This window comes from Nansenia antarctica (assembly GCF_963989245.1).
Source record: "Nansenia antarctica genome assembly, chromosome: 5".
NCBI classification, from domain to species: Eukaryota; Metazoa; Chordata; class Actinopteri; order Argentiniformes; family Microstomatidae; genus Nansenia; species Nansenia antarctica.
Genome location: NC_137690.1, coordinates 65,768,595 through 65,786,859, shown reverse-complemented (window position 1 = coordinate 65,786,859; position 18,265 = coordinate 65,768,595). Strand labels below are relative to the sequence as shown.

The following is an 18,265-nucleotide window of genomic DNA, read 5'->3' as shown; positions in this document are numbered from 1 at the left end:
TAACCTTCTCTAGTAAAACCGATATTTTTTATTATCGTGAAAATTCTCGTGAAAAGTATTTTTCTTGCAATTACACTTGCCCTTTGAAAAATTGAGACACATGTGATTGTTTCACAGCAGCCATTATCTTTCTCAACCATAACTATACTGAATGAACAACCTAATGTCTCTGCAAAATTAACAGCCACTCTATACTACAGCTTTACTGGAACCTCTGTTTAGTTGAAATGAGTTTAGATCCTATGGTAGATGTGTTATTGTTCATGGTGTGTAAACCAGTTCCTGGGTAAAATGTAGGCTTGGAAGGATGACTAGAATAGTGCTCACCATACCAGTGAGAAAGAACATGGTAGGTGGTCTTGTTTCTGTTGAGGTTTGTGATATGTTGATGCCCCCTGGTGGTCTCATGTTAAATAATGTTCAAATATTGAATAATAATAATAATAATAATCAGAATTATTCCCTAGCCATTAGTGCCATCAGCCCTGGAATTGTTCCACATATTATTAACTTACAACCTGACGTTAAAATAGATTTAATAGAATGTTTACAGAAATAGATTGCTGTTTCCATACCATCCCTTGTATGAAGAATAGTGGTAGCTGCATTATGTTATGGCTATGCTTGTCACCGACAGGGAGTTTCCCAGGATCAAGAGAAAATTATGACATTTTGCTGAGTTGGTAGTGACAGCCTAATCTAAAGTGTGTAATTGATTCCTATGCATTTCAGAGAGCCTATAAAAACTAAGATATTAATTCCGAAATCACATGATCACATACCCTACATGCGTATATGACATGTATGTATCATTGCACTCAGATGGACTCAATTCAACTCATTGAGTGACTTGTTGAAGACATTCTTGGATTTGAGCTAATTTTAGGAGTGTCATTACAAATCTGAGCCAAAGACTCCAGGGATTGAGACTGCCAAACTTGAGTAAACTGGACTCAACAGAGAGTTCAATTATCAACTTTATTTCAACACACACAAGACAGTTATAGTGTTTCATGGTTGTTCATGTTTTAATGCAAAACACAGTAGAAATTACTGGTAGTAATTTGAAAAGAAACATTTGTCACACAAGACGCCTGGGGCTTACATTACAGATATCAGCAAATCTAATAGGTTTTGCAAATAAACCCTGGAATGAGCTGGATTTGATTCATCCACTAAACAGTTGGTCCAGAGTCTCAGGCATTAGCACATTCAAAACTCATTAATCTCATTAAACTCTCTGAACATAACATAGTAGTTAACATAACATAATAGTCAACGTAGTACAGTCCTGAGAGGCATCTTTGTGCACTGGTTTGCATAGTGAGTGACTGAAAAAAGAAAAAAGGTTATCAGAGTTGAAAGACCCATTTAGAGTCAATCTGATCTGCATGCCCCATTACAATTAAAAGGCTAATGAACTGCCAGTTTAGCACAGCTAAAAAGGCTTTCAACAGTTGATCTTGAAATTGGATTATATTTGTTAAAGCTCTTACAGTTATGAATTCAGCCATGACTATGCAGATGGGTATAGAGTTAGAGACTGAGTATGAATCCATTCAATGTAGGTCTATGATACAAGCAATGTTTAGCCTCAAATTGACACTGTCATAATCTGGGCTACATGGCTGGCTCAAAATCGTTATAATCAGCCGATCAAGTGAGAATTAGAGACATCGTTTGGACAAGAAATATCAAAAGGTCTCCAGGCAAGACCGGCATTCTTCTCCCAACTGTGCGATAGAGAGAACCATCAGTTTCATCCCATTCCCGGCCCACCCCACTTACTATAGGCTACTTGTCAATCAATGCACTAACAACACTAAAATTACTACAAAAAGGTTTACTTTAAATATCAACAATATTATATCATGTTTGGCACATTTAGCCCATTGGATAGAACGTGATTGTTATTAATTTAAAAAAAGAAATAGACAACATTAAGTCATTTCCTAGTATGATTACTGTATATTTTGATCTGCATCTCTTGGAAGGAAGAATGCAGAAGTAAGACAATCTCCATCATAGTAGTCACGGAAAAATACTCTCCAGCAAAAAGGAATTCAAGCCAGCAGCTCTGAGTGTGCTCAAACTGATCATGTACAAGATTCCTTATGTTCTGTAAGTGGAGCCTGTTTGATGCGATGCTGAGTAGTGTGTGTGTGTGTGTGTGTGTGTGTGTTTGTTTATGTGTGTGTGGGGAAAACGCACATAATGTGCTTGCTTACGTAATAGTTTGCGAGTTGGAGACATACAGTGCAATAGTGGTCTCATGAGTTGGACAATGGGAATGTGTGTGAGCACAAAGCTGAGTATGAGGGTTATGGGTGAAAACCCAGGGGTGTACGAAGGAGCAGAACGGGCGCATTAATCACACATGAAAAGAGGAACTGAGAGTAGGCGGTCGTTTGCATCAGTGGAGTCAAAGTCGCAGCCGACAGTAGAATCATCAAACCCAATGGCTAGAGAGTTGCGTGGCAGCAGTTTTAACAATTACCTAACCTGTCTGTTTAATAAGAGTCCATCATCACCAGAATCCCACCCTCCCTTCTCAGCAGCATGAGGAGCCAGAGCGTGGCTTCCTGTGCAGGTCGACCGTGTCCGTGGGAATGAGGTGCTCCGACCGATCCTCCGACGCCAACACGCGCCGCACGGCTTCCTCGAAGGCCGCCGCCACGTTAGTGGATTCCTTGGCGCTAGTCTCAAAGTACGGGTGGCCGCCGTTCTCCTTACACCACTGGCGGGCATCCTCGCCAGACACCTGGCGCTCGGGCACGTCCAGCTTGTTGCCTAGCACCACAAAGGGGAAGGCCTCGGGGTCCTTGACGTCGGCGTAGTAGGCGAACTCCTTCTTCCAGTTGGCCAGGTTGTGGAAGCTCTGGCCGTCGTCCACGCTGAAGGTGAGCAGGCAGCAGTCGGAGCCGCGGTAGAAGGGGGTCCGCAGGCTGCGGAAGCGCTCCTGGCCCGCCGTGTCCCAGATCTGAAGGGTGACCGTGCGTCCGTCCACCTGCAGCTCCTTGTTGAGGAACTCCACGCCGATGGTGTGGAAGAGGTGCGTGTCAAACTTGTTGGTGACGTAGCGGTTCATGAGCGAGGACTTGCCCACGCCGCCGTCCCCCAGGAGGATGACCTTCAGCAGGGAGGACTTGGACGTCATGGCTGGGGCAGGGCTGGAGGATGCTGGGGGTACTGTGCGGGGGTTGATGGTCTAGGAAGCACTGAAACTTGAGATTGACGGGTTGAATTTGATTAAATGATTGCTAAAATGCCTCTTTGAAAGTTTCAGTATCAGAATACATTAAAGATCTTGGGGTACCTGCAAAACACATTTCAATGCAGTCCTCAGCTGCGTTCAGGTATAATATAGGTGCTGTAGCTTATTCCCTACATAGTACACTGACATAACATGTTTATCTGCATCACATCACCCACGGCTTTCAGAAGCTCTTTTTGCCATTAGCGTTAAGTATACAATACATCTTTGTTCAATTATTTATGCTTACTGTTTCACAAGGCAATAGGCCTACACACATGAAGTGGCTGCAGTAGCCTTAGGTGTATCTACAATAGCATTGTTTCAACTTCATCACTGCTAGGATATGATCCACAATTACAATTATTTCTTACCGTTATTTCTCAGGGGAAAACCATAGTTCAGCGCCTGTAAGAAAGCAAGATGAAATAAAAATAAATGTTAGGCCTGCTTCATATCAAAGAATTCTGCTACGTTCCTTTCAAACTGCTCTGTAATTGCTGATGAATGTTATCTGATGGGTATTAAAATTCCAACCGTATACAACAGAGGATTAAGCTAGGCCCAACCAAGTTGTAGGCTATTAATCCTATAACACACTAACACACTTAAGAGTGAAATCTAAAGATGATGATGCAACCAACATGCCAGACCATCCTTTCGGTTGAGTAGTAGAAAGTTAACCCTATGCAGTGGGCCGTTGTAAGTGAGAAAGATAGGGAGGGTAAAGTGATGCAATCCAATCTCATCTCCTCACAATGCATGCTCACAGTATTCATTTAATCAGTGGTTCAGATAGTATTATCTTCAGCATCTCTCTGTCTGTCAAAGTAGTACACACTCACCAGAACTTGATTAATCCACGTCTCAGAACATTGTGACAAGACTGCCCCTGAATTCTACACTGTACCACTGCTACAGCCTACATCTCCTGCCCTGCATTTCTGCATTACATATCCCAGCTGAATATATGCAGTAGGCTCACCATTCAATTATGCCTAGGTCAGAGTTAACAGCCACACAGCTTGTTAGTCAAATTGGTTGATCGAAAACTCTTTTCAGAGACGTTGCCATTGTTTGCTTCAGCCATCATCTATCAGAATCTGAATTGCTTTTATTATTACAGATACAAGGAGTAAAATTATTGGGTACAGGTTCAAATAGACATTGGCATTGCAGTAGAAAGACAAAATCAAAAATAGAATAAGCAGGATATAGCCTAGGCTAAACAACAACAGAATAGGACTGCTCTGTGTAGTGTAGTGCATACCTCTTAAATGGGTAAAACAAATAATTGCTGTATTGCATCAATGGCCACACACACACACACACACACACACACACACACACACACACACACACACACACACACACACACACACACACACAGTCATGTGCCCATATCACTGACTCCTCGGTCTCACCAGTCACAAGATTTAAAGGGGAAGTGCTCGAAGTTAGCTGAAACATGTCTCAGAAGTAGAATATGAACACTGTCAGTGAGTATGCATCTATTCATGATACAGTACAGAACTGTGGAACTGAAAAGAAGGCATTTGGCAAACACTAGTCTTGTAACCTACTGACCATTTAAATAAAAACCAGGGGATAGGCTTGGCTGTTGAAGGAAAACTAGTCAAGCTTGCTGGAACAAACCTTGTTGCACAAGAGCTTTAATGGCTGTACTGACACACCTGTAAGTGCACCTATATATATATGACGTGATGTCACGCCACTGATGTCACGAACTGTCTGTCACGCCACTGTCCAACATTATGGAGACAGACAGATAGCAGGTGTTTAAGCACGACTTAATTAATAAAAACGCATGCAAATGAATAACACAGCTCAGAGCTTTGCAACACGGGATACTGAACCGATCGAGCACGGTATTTAATCGAATACGTGCAAACATCAGCTGTCAACGGGTTGATTAGCTGGGCTAGTATGCTACTGCTTAGCTCTCTTTCTGCCTACCAACGAACCCAATCAATTCCAGTCTAAACCTAAAATCAGCATGTTTCCCCAAAGCTGTTTAAATAACGACAGATCAACACTAAGCCATTCTTCAAAAAATACAACTATAAGCGCTTAGCATGCCTGTCAATGCCTTACCGTTTAAAGAGCTACTTCTTCCTCTGCAGCGATGCCATATCCACATCCTCCTCCTCCTCCTCACGTCCACGGTTCCCCCGGTGACACGGCGCGCGTGGCCACCCTGGGCAGGACCGTCTGATCACCGACGCTCATATGACCCACGTGGCCACGCCTCCTATGGAGGACCAAGTCTGTCAAAATTAACAATAATATAGACACATAAATGAATGTATGAACAAATAAATGAATGAATACACACAGTATAACGAAATACATTTCTATATTTATTTATTCTTTTCCACATTCATTCTTTCTTTTCCACATTCATTCTTTCATTCTTTCTTTTCCACTTCTTTCTTTTCCTCCTTCCTACGGTTGTCTTGCGCCTTCTTCTTGATCGCCAAAAAGATATTACTGTCATTTTGACTTTTCTCAATTCAAAATACATGCACATGAATGTACCTTTGGAAACAATATTCACCCGACCAGACACACAGAAAGGGATTCAGGATCCCTGCATCTCTGTACCAAATCCAATATTATAATGACGTCACGGCAACATACGATACAGACTCCCTGTAGGCATAATATGCCCATGTCCTACTATTCTGGTTTGGGGGAAAAGTAATGTAGTAGAAGTATGTCGAATCGTGTACACCTCCAACTTTGTGTGTGTGTGTGTGTGTGTGTGTGTGTGTGTGTCAGCATTGTGTTAGTGTAGGACAGGAGAATGTGTTTCTAATGGAAAGCAGGAGGAGGAGGACATTCCACTTGGTACATTGTTATCAGTGGGGGTCTATGCAGACAAACTGATATCAGTGTGCACTTTATGTCTGTGCAATGTACATCTACATTTGAACGTACCACCTCATGCCTGTGTGTGTGTGTGTGTGTGTGTGTGCCTGCCTGCCTGCCTGTGGTGTGTGTGTGAATGTGGGGGAGAGAAACTATTATCACACAGACAGTGATTACGAAAGTAAAAAAGCTGAATGTAAACAAAGCAAAGAGTATCAGGGAGATAAGGAACTGGACTTTGGGATTGCCACTCCTGTAGGCAACTCCTGATAAAACACAGTAGTATCTATCATGACTCAGACTGTCTGTACTTCTCACAGATTGCACAAAACACACAAGATGCTTCTAGGCCATACATGTACAAAGACAAATAACAGACACACTGACAAAGAACACATTATAGACAGGGGTCATCTTCTGTGGGCTAAAGAATATGATCTAGGCCTACATTGCATTTTAAAATGGTCATGGCAGTCTGACCAGTAGAGTATATGCTTCCCCTCTTTTGAGATTTACACTACAATGGTTCAAGGGTAACCAGGCATATTTGTACATGTTGAATAAAGACAGAACATCATATCCACCCAAGTATTCCCACACTGTATCCACAAAGAGCAGACCTACAGGTTATAAAGCCAACTTGTTCTTATTTACCTAGTTACTACTAGGATCTTTCGGGAAACGCTTCACTGTCATCACAATGATGTCATTAGCCCTAGCTGTGCAGAGTGAAAGACCACGGGAGATCAGCCCCCTTCAGGGGCCGGGTCTCGGGCGGATTACAGGAGTCACATGCCCACTGTGCTGCTCACGGGATCACATGTCCACAGGAAGGTCTACATGGGTTTACTCATGGCTAGCTCTTTGATCAGTGACTGTGTTGATAGTACACAACTACTCTGCTTCACATTAATGTCATAAGAGCTGCTCTGTTCTCACATGAACCCCAAAGCCACAGTGGTCTACCGATGCCATAAAGATAATGAATGAAAAAGAGAGAGAGAGAGAGAGAGAGAGGGCAAATGGTAAAAATAGATTTGGCAGAACAGTCATTTTAATAACGATATACAGTACATAACCATGATGTAATAATCATAAAAACATGTCACTAAAACATGACGTATTTAGCATTACTGGTGTGTCGAAATCCTTTTCCAAAGGCATTTTCCAGGTTCTATAAGATAGATGGGATGGTGTGATGAGAGCTTCAGAGGCAGTCCCAGCCACTGTGGTACCACTGCTCCCCACATCCACTACAGGTCACAAAGGTCATGGCGTCCTCATCAGGGTTGCCACGGCGCACCCACGCTGGCAGGAACAGCGTCCCCCGAGAGACCTGGGTCACCTTACAGTCAGCACCCTCGCATTTCCTGCAGCGCAGCTTCCGTGTGGGCGTCCCCTCCACCCCTAGGGGAAGCTGCCGCTCACACACACCCTGGGATGAGTATTCCTTCCTTAGACGTCGGAGTTCCTCGCTCGCCATTTCCTGAACTGACATCTGGGCGAAAGCCTCCGCCCCCAGGCGACCGCTCAGAAGACCCAGCCGGAGGTGGCAGCTCTTGGGGTTCCTTAAGTTGGCCACCTTGCTCCTCACACAGGCCTTGTATTTGGCCTGGCTCACATTGTGGAGAGCGTGGATGTGCCGCTCAATGTCACAGGCCAGCTCTGTAGGCTTCCCCTTCGGTTCTGAACCCTCCTGTTCTGAGCCTTCCGGATCGAGGGCACTAAGGAGCAGTTGGACACATTTGGACCTCGGGGCTGAGGACTGATTGCGGAACAGAGGGGTAGACTCAGCAGTGGTAGCACGAGTTCTTGAACCCCCGGCGAGGGAGTGCAACGTTGAGCATGAGGAAGAAGGTCCACCTTCCTGTAAAGATGACAGCCCATCTCCTGTAGCTCTCACACACTCATTTCTATTCATAAGTATTCCGTCATGTCTGGACCCAGTATAGGTCACCCCCTGTTCACGGACCTCACCTTGCTCTAGTAATGCTTTACTCGTATCACTAGCGCAGAGATCACCCCTGTCCCCCAGACAAGCTTTGTCAGCCAATGTCTCCTTAGTCTTTTCAACAACAATGGGTTTTTCATTGATTTTATCTTCTGACATGTCATGAGGGTGATTGTACATTGTTTTCCATTTTGACAGCAAACACTTGACTGTTTTCTTCACCGAAGGGTCGGAGCAGGTTTTGAGGACTCTGTAGAGGACCCTGACAATGTCTGTCCCTTGCAGCTGCTCCAGAGACACACAGGCATGATCAAGGATGATCAGGAGAGGCATGACATTTCCATAATTTCTGTCCTTGTTGCATTTTTCAATCTGGATGGCATGACAAGTGATTTGTTTTGAATCCATGTTCAAGAGGCTGGAGTGAAAAAATACAACAATTTGTATTAAATGTCAGAAAAGCAAGAGCATATGTTATCAATAAACATAATAACAACAACAGATAATAGCCATTCAGTAGGCTAGTAGGCTACCTTTGTTTGCTAACCTCAATGTCTTTCATTTCCCTCAAGGAAACACCATTACACCACATATTATGCCATCATAGAACCTGCCCCATATTTGTCAAGGTGTTGAAATGGTTAAGGGCCAATCAACATAAAGTTCATAAAAAATACAGTCCTGTAAAAAGTCAGTCCCTGAACCAATAATAAAGTAAACCTAATTAAAGATGTCAAATGATCTGCCTACAATTAATTTAGCTGAACATATTTTTGTAGATTAAAGTCACACAAATTGAATAGCATTATCTGAACCTACTGGATCCCTAAATCTTAACGCAGAGAAAGCGAACTGCTTTCATCCCCTTTCTGTTCCACAGACTCACCACCACTGAACCAGCCGCCATATTTGTTGAAATTGAGTTTCAAGAGAACGGAACGATAGTGCCGCTAGAGGGCGTACTTCGACTAGCCAGAAACATAAAGCAAAGGCTACTCAGCCAAGGAATGTGTTATAAAAGCAATCTTTTTTTTTAAGCTTTCAAATAATTATACTGATGACACACTTCTCTTATAATAAGCCAGAAGACGCTTTTACAGTAATCCTTGGTTGTGTTTCTTGTGGACTTTATGCTTAAGGCAGATACCATTGTTGAGACTTTGATATTGCCAGCTGAAATGGTAAATAATCCTAATACATCAGTGGCGGACCTTGTATTTTACACCTAGGCCTTCAGTAATATCAGCAATTAAACCACCTTCGAAAAACCTCACCATGACACTAGGGTTATAGTTTACAGCTTTTATTTGTTTTGTTTTTAGAAATTAACACCAATATTTACATATTTACATCAAACATAAATGGACTAAATTGACTATTCATAAAAAATGGGTAGGGGTAGGGGTAGGGTCTGGTGTTGGTGCTGGGGATGTGCGGCCGGTTGGTGTTGGTTCTGATGCTGGGTCTCGGGGCTGGACCTTGGGATTGGTGCTGGGGATCTTGGATTGGTGCCGGGTTTGGTGCTGAGTCTTGGGGCTGGAGCTTAGGGGTTGAGCTGGGTCTGGGTCTTGGAGCTATGAGACTGGGGTTGGTGCTAGGTCTGGTGTCGGGTTTGGGTCTTGAAGTTGGGGTGATGGTGTTGGTGGTGTTAGCCTTAGCTCTACCGGCGTAGGAGTTGGGGCAGGTCCGGTAGAGATGCCCCTGTATCCAGCACAGATTGCAGGGTCAGGTTAATATACAGCCTGATGTTGGGTGGCCTTCTTGGCATATTTTGCATATGATGGCTTTGCAGGCTGTGGCTAGATGACCCAATTGGTTGCAGTTCCTGCAAAGCTTAGGCATGCCATAGTAGTGGACAAAGCTTAGGCATGCCATAGTAGTGGACGAGCCCCTATTACTCCCCAAGTTGATGGTGCTGGGGATGTGTTGGACTCGGAGTCCGCTCGGAGTTGCACCAGCCATTTCTTAGCCCCTGTCCATACCCTGTCTTCATTCAGGACCATCCGAGCCCCCGATTTCAGGGTGGCAAATCTGTTTAGCCACACCTCTATGCTGTAGATGCTGTCTCCTGGATTAATTATGGAACTGAACTGTTATGACTGCTGACTTGGTGTCTGATAGGGGGTGAACCTTGAATAGGTTCAGTAGGGCATTTTGTTTGATTTGATTGTTTGTTTAAGCTAACTTCAAAACATTCTTGTGGCCCTGGGGGCTTCACCAGGCAGTTTAGGTCTGACGGCAGAAAACCCATACCTCTCTGAGAACCGCCCTGCTGAATCCCAGGTGGGTCTTCGTGTGGGCTTGCGTCCCCCACCACATCTTCAAGTGAAACTGACAAAAAGACATCTAAAAAACAGAGAAAATATGATGAATCCTTCCTTCAGTATACATTTAACTGAAAACTAGAAAAAGCCTAAGTGTCTGCTATGTGGTAATGTCCTGTCTACTGAGGGAATGAAACCCAACAAGCTCAAAATATATTTTGAGACAACATAAGGCATAGCCTATGTAGGCAAACCAAAATTGTTGAGTGTATTTCAGAAAGGCAATGATTGTCAGTGAGCGAGCCTTGAAAGCATCTTTTGAGGTGAGCTATCTTGTTGCAAAGTACATGTTTCCAAGCAGATCGCTGAAGGCATGTTCAAGTTAGTCCATAGAGTTAAAGCAAACAATAGGAAGTATGAATTTACAAGATGAGACAGGTCTGTCTATTCTGGTGTAATTCTGTTGTGTAATATATTATGGGTTGATTATTGAGTGAGCATCGTGGGGATCACCAGATCAGCTTGTGAAATTGTTAACTAGTGAATGAGTATTCCTGCCAGGGCTGGTGTAGTGTTCCCAATCTGACAATGTCAGTGAACGTGTGTTTTTAATAGTAATCTAATGAAAATGATTGTAAAATAACAATGATAGGGGCTTACACTTATGACACTTGGTCCTCCATAGCAGTTTCATGATGACTAATTACGGTTATTGATGATACCATGAACATGAATATTATTACTTAACTTTAAAACATTTAGATACATATCATTTGCAATTATGATTAATTACTACTTCATACATGATTGTCAATCATGGTATATCCTTGTTCATCACATTCTTGTAAATATTCTAACTGGGATTTTGATATTCCCACACACTTTAGATGTAATGTGAACATTTTGTATTACAAAATATGCATATTTGTCCTTTATTCATCAGGGTAATTGAACGAAAGTGAGAACTTTGAGTATTATTATGGTAGGCTAAAGTAAAGATAGTTTGGTTGGTTGATGAATTTATGGACTGCAGATACGTATACAGGTCTATAGGATAGATAGATGAGAGAAGGTTAGAGGTAGATAGACAGACAGATAGATAGATATAAATATAACAGTTTTTATACATAGAAAATAGCTAAGTTAGGCAATATGCATAGACATCATAAATGCAAAGGTGAAATAGGGATTATTTCACCTTCCCACTCAGGGTGTCTATGCATATTGCCTAACATAGCTATCTTACTCAAGAGGCTTTTAGTTAGTCATGTCAATATGATCCTTTGTGCTGTCTGGGATTAAGCTTTGAATATAGCCTTAAGCCTCCTAAGTATTATTATTTCTTACAGTTTAATATGCTCAGTGTGCCTGAAACTCCCAGGCAAATCTTTCATCACCATCCGTCACTGGACATGAATGGTTAGCTTGTCAACTTCAAAGAGGACAGAGTGCATATTGGCCCGCTGACCTGCTTCTTTTTCACTTGGATTATATGCACACCTGAGGATGCATTAGCAGCATTAGTAGCTAGGGAATAATGCTTCATAAATGTTGTGAATCCAAATTTGACTACAACTGTATTTGTTTACAATTCATTCATAGAGTGTAGGCTACATGAACCATGAGTCATAGTAAAGCCTGGTACACACATAAAGATTTTCTAAATCGAAAGCGTTTGCTGTCCTTGGTCAGAAGGGGGGAAATCGGGCCAAAATCGGCCACATTATCTTTATGTGTGTACCAGGCTTAAGGGATACAGAGGACAAGTAATGATAATTCACAGTATGTGGGCTGAATGAAATAATAGACTTGTAAGGCTCGTAGCCTTGTAAAGGAGGCTAAATTAACCAACGGAATTCAGCGGTTGTGTTCATGAAACGCTTATGCACTACTTATAAATGCATTATGAACAGGTTATGAATGCAACATGAAGTCATTAGGTCAGTGCCCTTTAAATAAAGTGTTACCGAAAATACTAACCAAAGACCTGAGCCAAAGTCTTGGTTCCCAGATGAAAGAATGAAAGAAGACATTAGGGTAGAGCCAGCCTTATCAGTGGCACAGGCATAGCTATGGCAGGATGGCTAGCAGGATGACTGAAGCGGTTATTGTGAAGTTATCCAGGACACACACACACACACACACACACACACACACACACACAAAGACCGTGAACAGTCTGTTATTATGTAACTTACCTCCAATACGTAAGCAGTTATGTACAATGTTTTTTATAGGGAATGAGTGGTGAAAAGTGGGATTTGGGAAACCATGCTGCATCCATTGGCTAGCCGCTATATAATGTAAAGGCCTTAAGGAATATATTAACTAGTTATGAGAGCCCTTGATAACTATGCCTAATGCATGTTTTGAACATCACAGACAGACAGGCAGTGGTAATGTACAGAGGCCGCGTATGTGAGTCGTTTTAAAAAATGGCCCCTAAAACCATTCTCAAAAACAGATAGCTCCTCCTCACAATGTTGTGAGGCCCTGCTCCCCTTTCTTTGTGTGAATGGAGAACGAGACGGGTGGGGTCAGCCAGGGTGGTCCGAGAATGACACGCCGGGGGGAAAACCTCTTATAGCACGAGAAGTACTGTCCACTCTCTGTTCTGACTGCAATCAGAAATGACTGGAATTCCTGAAATGCCGCATAAGGCTCTGTGGATCTTATCAAATGATTTGCTTGGCCTTCTGCTGCAGTTCAGCCTGCATGCACTTGTTGTGCATCTTCTGTATGTGGGGAATGGAATTTTACCAGCGTGTAAAGGGATGTTCCTGTTGTTACGTCTTTGAGCCACAAGGGGTCCGTCTCCGCTTTGGGATTTTCATCCTAGAGCTGAGAAGGAAGGAGGGCATTATCAGATCCTGCTTTGTCTCCTCCTCCATCACACACACACACAGATTTGCAAGTGCCACCCCGCCCCAATACCTCTGCCTGAGAGGGGAGGGGGAGCTGTTAAAGTGATAAGATTCATATAAGTGGGCGGAATTGTGTAATGTGGCCCTAAGCCTTAACTCCTTACCTCAAAAGACTCCCATTGTCTGCACCACGTATGAAAGGTTAGGGTTAGGGTTAGGGTTAGGGTTAGGGTTACTTCCCATTGAAGGTTACATCCCAAAGGATCGTACAAAGGAAAAAGACACAAGATAATGCACTCCTTTTAGTCTTATTTATGTAGCTGTACTGATAAAGGTACTCTTAGAGAATACTTGAAAATGTTTGTATTTTAAGCGTCAGGTTTTTTAAACTGTTTTTTAAATGTTATTCAGCTTATGTCAGTCATGTCCATAGATATGACACTATGTTCGATGAATACAGAAAGTCTTGCAATGTCACTTTATATTAGTCTTTCGTATGCCACCTAAGCTTACAAGGCAGACAGCACTGATGCAAGGGGCTGAGACCACTGCAGAGATGAGTGGCTGACTGGCAGACATACATGTATTGTGATTCTTATGTCAGGAACAAGGCCCTTGCACAGTGATGCTGAACATTATGCATCCCTCTATCAGAGGAGAGATGGATTCATGCAGCAGAGTGGACAGGAAGGCTACAATGGCCAACACCCAACCCTTCCACCCAAAGGGGTGTGGGTGTGGGTGTGGGTGGATGGGGGGAGAGATATTTTGTCTTCCCATCATCACCCCTGCCTGCCTATCCTAGCCTTTATGTATTGTGTGTCTGGGGTTGCAAACATAGAAAAGCCTCAGCAATCATTTACCACAGAAACCGATTGGACAGCCTGCCTGTTATGTTTGACATTCCTCTCCAACTCCAATGCTTCATTCAGGAAATGAGACTCTGTAAACATGTAGCAGCGACACACTATGGGTTGCATGGGGTAATGCTTGTGTTGGTCTGACGACTTGTTGTTTTTCTAATCTAGAAATACAGTGCCTTGCATATGTAATGGGACAGTGAAGTTAAGTATTTGAAATAAGGAGACTATGCATAGAAAGTGCTGAAATGTCTGAATGTTGAAACCAGTATGTACACAATGTATGTGCCTAATACCACAGGCCTTCTATAAGGACAGCTGTTCCACTCCCTATCTTTACCATTCAATTGAGTAAAATGTGCAGTTCCCATGGCGGTGACAGCACAGGACGCACCTCAGTAAGGAGCAGGAAGGAGAGTTAACATGAGAGTAATGCAGATAAAAAGCTAAAAAGCTCAAAATCTATTTCCAAAATGTATAAAAAAAGGGTGTGCCACTGTGCCTTATCTGAAAGCCATTTTCTTTTAAATTCTTTGGAGCTCATGTATTTTCCCGTACTCTCTTTTGCACCCCCTGCTGATAACAAATATAATGTTTTACGGGAATGGGAGTTCTCCTGTACTGTATTTAGATTATTTGCTAATACTGCTTAACCGCCACCTTTTCTTATTTAACGTCCCAAAATCTCTCATGCGTCAACCAGTACACAACCAGGACACAATTGGTAATGCGTACTCTCATGTATTGGTAGGCCTACACAATTTAATTAGGAGACGATTGCGGTTGCACGTACAGTATGTGTTCCCGGCGGTATGTAAGGTTCTGTACAATTGGCCACATTTATTCATCACATTGTTTTCCCATGAGCTCCCATCTGAGATGTACGTGCATGGTCTCATGAGACACCCACCCGGCCTGTGATAAAAACATCCATATCTTTAGATTAGATTAGATTCAACTTTATTGTTATTGCACAGTTCAAATACCAGACAACAAAACGCAATTTAGCATCTAACCAGAAGTGCAAATAGTGATATCTCTTCCGCAAGATAATAACAATCTTACCGCAAGATCCTCTGTAGTATGGAACGCCCAAAGTGCACGCATCCAATGTGTTTTTGATCACTGTCATTTTTATTAAATGTTTATGAAAAAGTGTCTGATTCTTTTTAGGTACTTTCTGTAAGGTGTTGTGTTGGAGCAGACCCAGGTGTGGTGCCTATAAAGCAGACCCAGGTGTGGTGCCAATAAAGACGCAGATGAAAGGCAGCGATACAAAATGAAAGTTCCTTTACTTGAAGATTAGGTCTTTGATAACACAGGATACAAATATGAACTTTGCACGAAAATAAAATTGGAGAAAACAAAGTCTCCAAAACAGAAACAGTAACTAAAGGCAACGGACTTAACTAAAAAAAATGTTCTAAGGTGATCAAACAAACGGTGCACACACTGTGAAGATTGACTGGGGAGTGAAGGGGAGTGAGGGCATAAAAAAGCATAGGTGACAATCAAACACAAGTGCAAGTAATAAGTCCATAATGCGTAAGTGAGAGAGTGAGGCGGCACAGTGGGCGGCCGGAGGGAGACACCTAGGGGTCGCACTGGAAAGTGCAACCCCATCCGTAACAATATTCACTGAGTAAAGTGCATCCAAACTATCCCTTGGTGTCCCTTTGAGTGTACCATAAAACATTTCACATACACTGTAACCACACAGGAGAATGATCAGTATCATTTCTGCAAACGACAAACACAATAGACTACTATTCCTACTCTGATGTCGTGTAGCTGTCACACATACACAACTCTACACTTCTCCTATCTTGAACAGACTTTAACCCACTGTATTGGCCATGATGGGAGTGACAAATGAGGTTAATTATCTACATATACCGTATAACTCTGTGTACACAGGTGGAATTGATAATACAGGTCTGATAAGAGTCCAGACAGGAGAGCTTTGTTTTGAAGGAAGGGTCACACCCAGTGTGTTTTTGGCCAGTACCACACATTATATAACAGGGTTATTGTATTATGGTGAAATATCAAATCCCCTGTGTTGCTCCACCCACTTTAGAATACGTTCACATTTTCATTCATGACTGTGACTTGTGACAATGATTTTCAAACACTATTTGTGCAGGTTGTTTGCGCTTAGAGCTTGAAACAGATCAGATTTGTATGAGCTACGTACATGAGGCAGCATGAATGGAACATAACAACACTGTCTGCATCTTATTGTCCATAAGCGGACAGGAAAGAGGCAGAATGTACTGTACTGCTTTGTTTTTTTGGGGGGCTGCCCGCCACCCCCCTCTCTGGTAATTTCCGTTGGGTGATTGTGCATGAATACCAAATATCCCACAGTGAGGGTTCTTGGGCCAGTGGCGTGTTCGAGGAGGACGCTCCTCAACTTCCTCCTCCCTACTGCCGCACGTCCCCTCCTCCTCCTCTACCACCACCACCACTCCTCCCCTCCTCCTCCACCACCACCACCACCACTCCTCCATTGCAGATTTCCCAACTCAGTGCATTCCTTGGCACTCCACTCTCCTCACAGCGCCCCTCCTACAATCAGATCGATGTACAATAGGCCTACTCTGATGGCTTAATTCACAGGGCTGACGCAATTAAACAAGAGTAGAGATAGTGGTAAGACAGTGGAGAGAGAGGGTATTATTATTTTTAAAAGTGTGTGCGTGTGTGTGTGTGTGCGTGTGTGTGTGTGTCTGTGTGTGTGTGTGCGTGCGTGTGTGTGCGTGTGTGTCTGTGTGTGTGTGTGTGTGGGGGGGGGGGGGTTGGGGGGGTGGTAGTGGTGGTGGGGGATAAGAGATGAAAAGAACAGACAACGAGCAGAGCATTCTTTCTGCTTGACTGTTTCTTTTGTTTTTTGATCCAGTCAGTTAGATCAATTGTCAACTGTAAGACAAGATCTTAATACACACACACACACACACACACACACACACACACACACACACACACACACACACACACATGCTCCTCCTATCCTCTATTTGGGCACGTTCCTGATTGCTCAAGGGACAAAGGCATCAACAATAAGCAGAGCCCCCCCCCCCTCTCTCTAACCACTGTCAATGTCTTACGGTTGGGCAATCAAAATCCCCCTCCCATCCAGACATACCGATGCTTGAGAGCTCAACCCTCTCGGGGGGGTAAAACAACTCAGGACTCAACTCAAAATACATGTGATGTCCAGTTGTCTTCTCTGGAAGCATAATGACATCTTAAATAGTTTGTGACACAGTGAAGATTTGGATTCAAAACTCTGTGATTCGATGTGATTCTATGATTCTATGATTTTCATGATAGTTTACGTATAATGCCTTCCAACTTTGTTTGACTTTTAGTACTATGTAGTACTTTGACAATGAAATGCAGATGCTTTAATGACAAATCATATTCTCATTTAGTTTGTCATTTACTGTAATGTCCTTGTTGTGATTGCCGGACTTGCAAATGAGTAATGAATACTCAATATACAATTGACCAAAATATTCCATAATGTAATAAGTATGAGTCAAAATGTAAATGCTCAATAATAAAATTGAATAAACCAATCACAATGCCTCATTTCCTTGCCATGTGTGCCATGCACTTCCGGGGTAAATTGCTTTGCAATCCTATTAGAATTTTAAATTTCCTCTTGACCATGTTAGACCTCTCTAATGTGTGCATTTGTTGAAGGAAGTAGCTACTGTAGCCACACCTCACAGCCGTGTGATTTGCTGAAATCAAATAATTCACTCCGACTAAGGCCAGGTGTGAGTCATTGTTATTCCAGGCTTATATGCACTGTTCGCAATAGCCTGGGGATGAGGTTAGTGACGAAATTCCACGGTAGACCAACATAACATTATGCCAAAGTCTAGCTACACTAGCTAGTGTCCTACTTTCTTCAACAAAACTTAAAAAACCCGAAATAAAATAAAATATAATTCAAATTGAATTTTCGAGGCAATTAACACTGCGGAACAAAGTGCATGACCATAAGGAAATTAAATAGCAAAAAGGAGGCGTTGTGATTTGTTTGAATTTCATGTCGGTAGGTATATGCTTCCATAGCTTGCAGCCAGTGCCCTCCTCAAGCTCACTCACAGCTGTTCTTTGGAAATGTTTAGATGTGCTTACATGTAGTCTGGCCGTGAAAGATTCAT

At 42.8% G+C, this 18,265-nt stretch overlaps 2 protein-coding genes across 2 annotated transcripts; both read right to left on the bottom strand.

Moving 5' to 3' along the window:
* Window positions 1-988: 988 nt before the first annotated feature.
* On the bottom strand, window positions 989-5,463 carry LOC308158917 (ras-related protein Rab-9A-like). The gene is made up of 3 exons (XM_080532633.1): window positions 5,369-5,463; window positions 3,628-3,661; window positions 989-3,224 (listed from the first exon to the last, which is right to left on the bottom strand). The coding sequence occupies exon 3, from the start codon at window positions 3,155-3,157 to the stop codon at window positions 2,552-2,554; it is 606 nt and encodes a 201-aa protein (XP_080388759.1). The 5' UTR covers window positions 3,158-3,224; window positions 3,628-3,661; window positions 5,369-5,463; the 3' UTR covers window positions 989-2,551.
* Window positions 5,464-7,318: 1,855 nt separating this feature from the next.
* Window positions 7,319-8,504, bottom strand: tceanc (transcription elongation factor A N-terminal and central domain containing; the record flags this gene model as incomplete). Its single annotated transcript, XM_080531842.1, has 1 exon — window positions 7,319-8,504. One exon carries the CDS (start codon window positions 8,502-8,504, stop codon window positions 7,353-7,355), a length of 1,152 nt encoding a protein of 383 aa, XP_080387968.1. The 3' UTR covers window positions 7,319-7,352.
* Between the last annotated feature and the right edge of the window lie 9,761 nt (window positions 8,505-18,265).

Coding starts and splice junctions, on each gene's coding strand:
- LOC308158917 (XM_080532633.1), bottom strand. CDS start 3,157: ATGACGTCCAAGTCCTCCCTGCTGAAGGTCATCCTCCTGGGGGACGGC.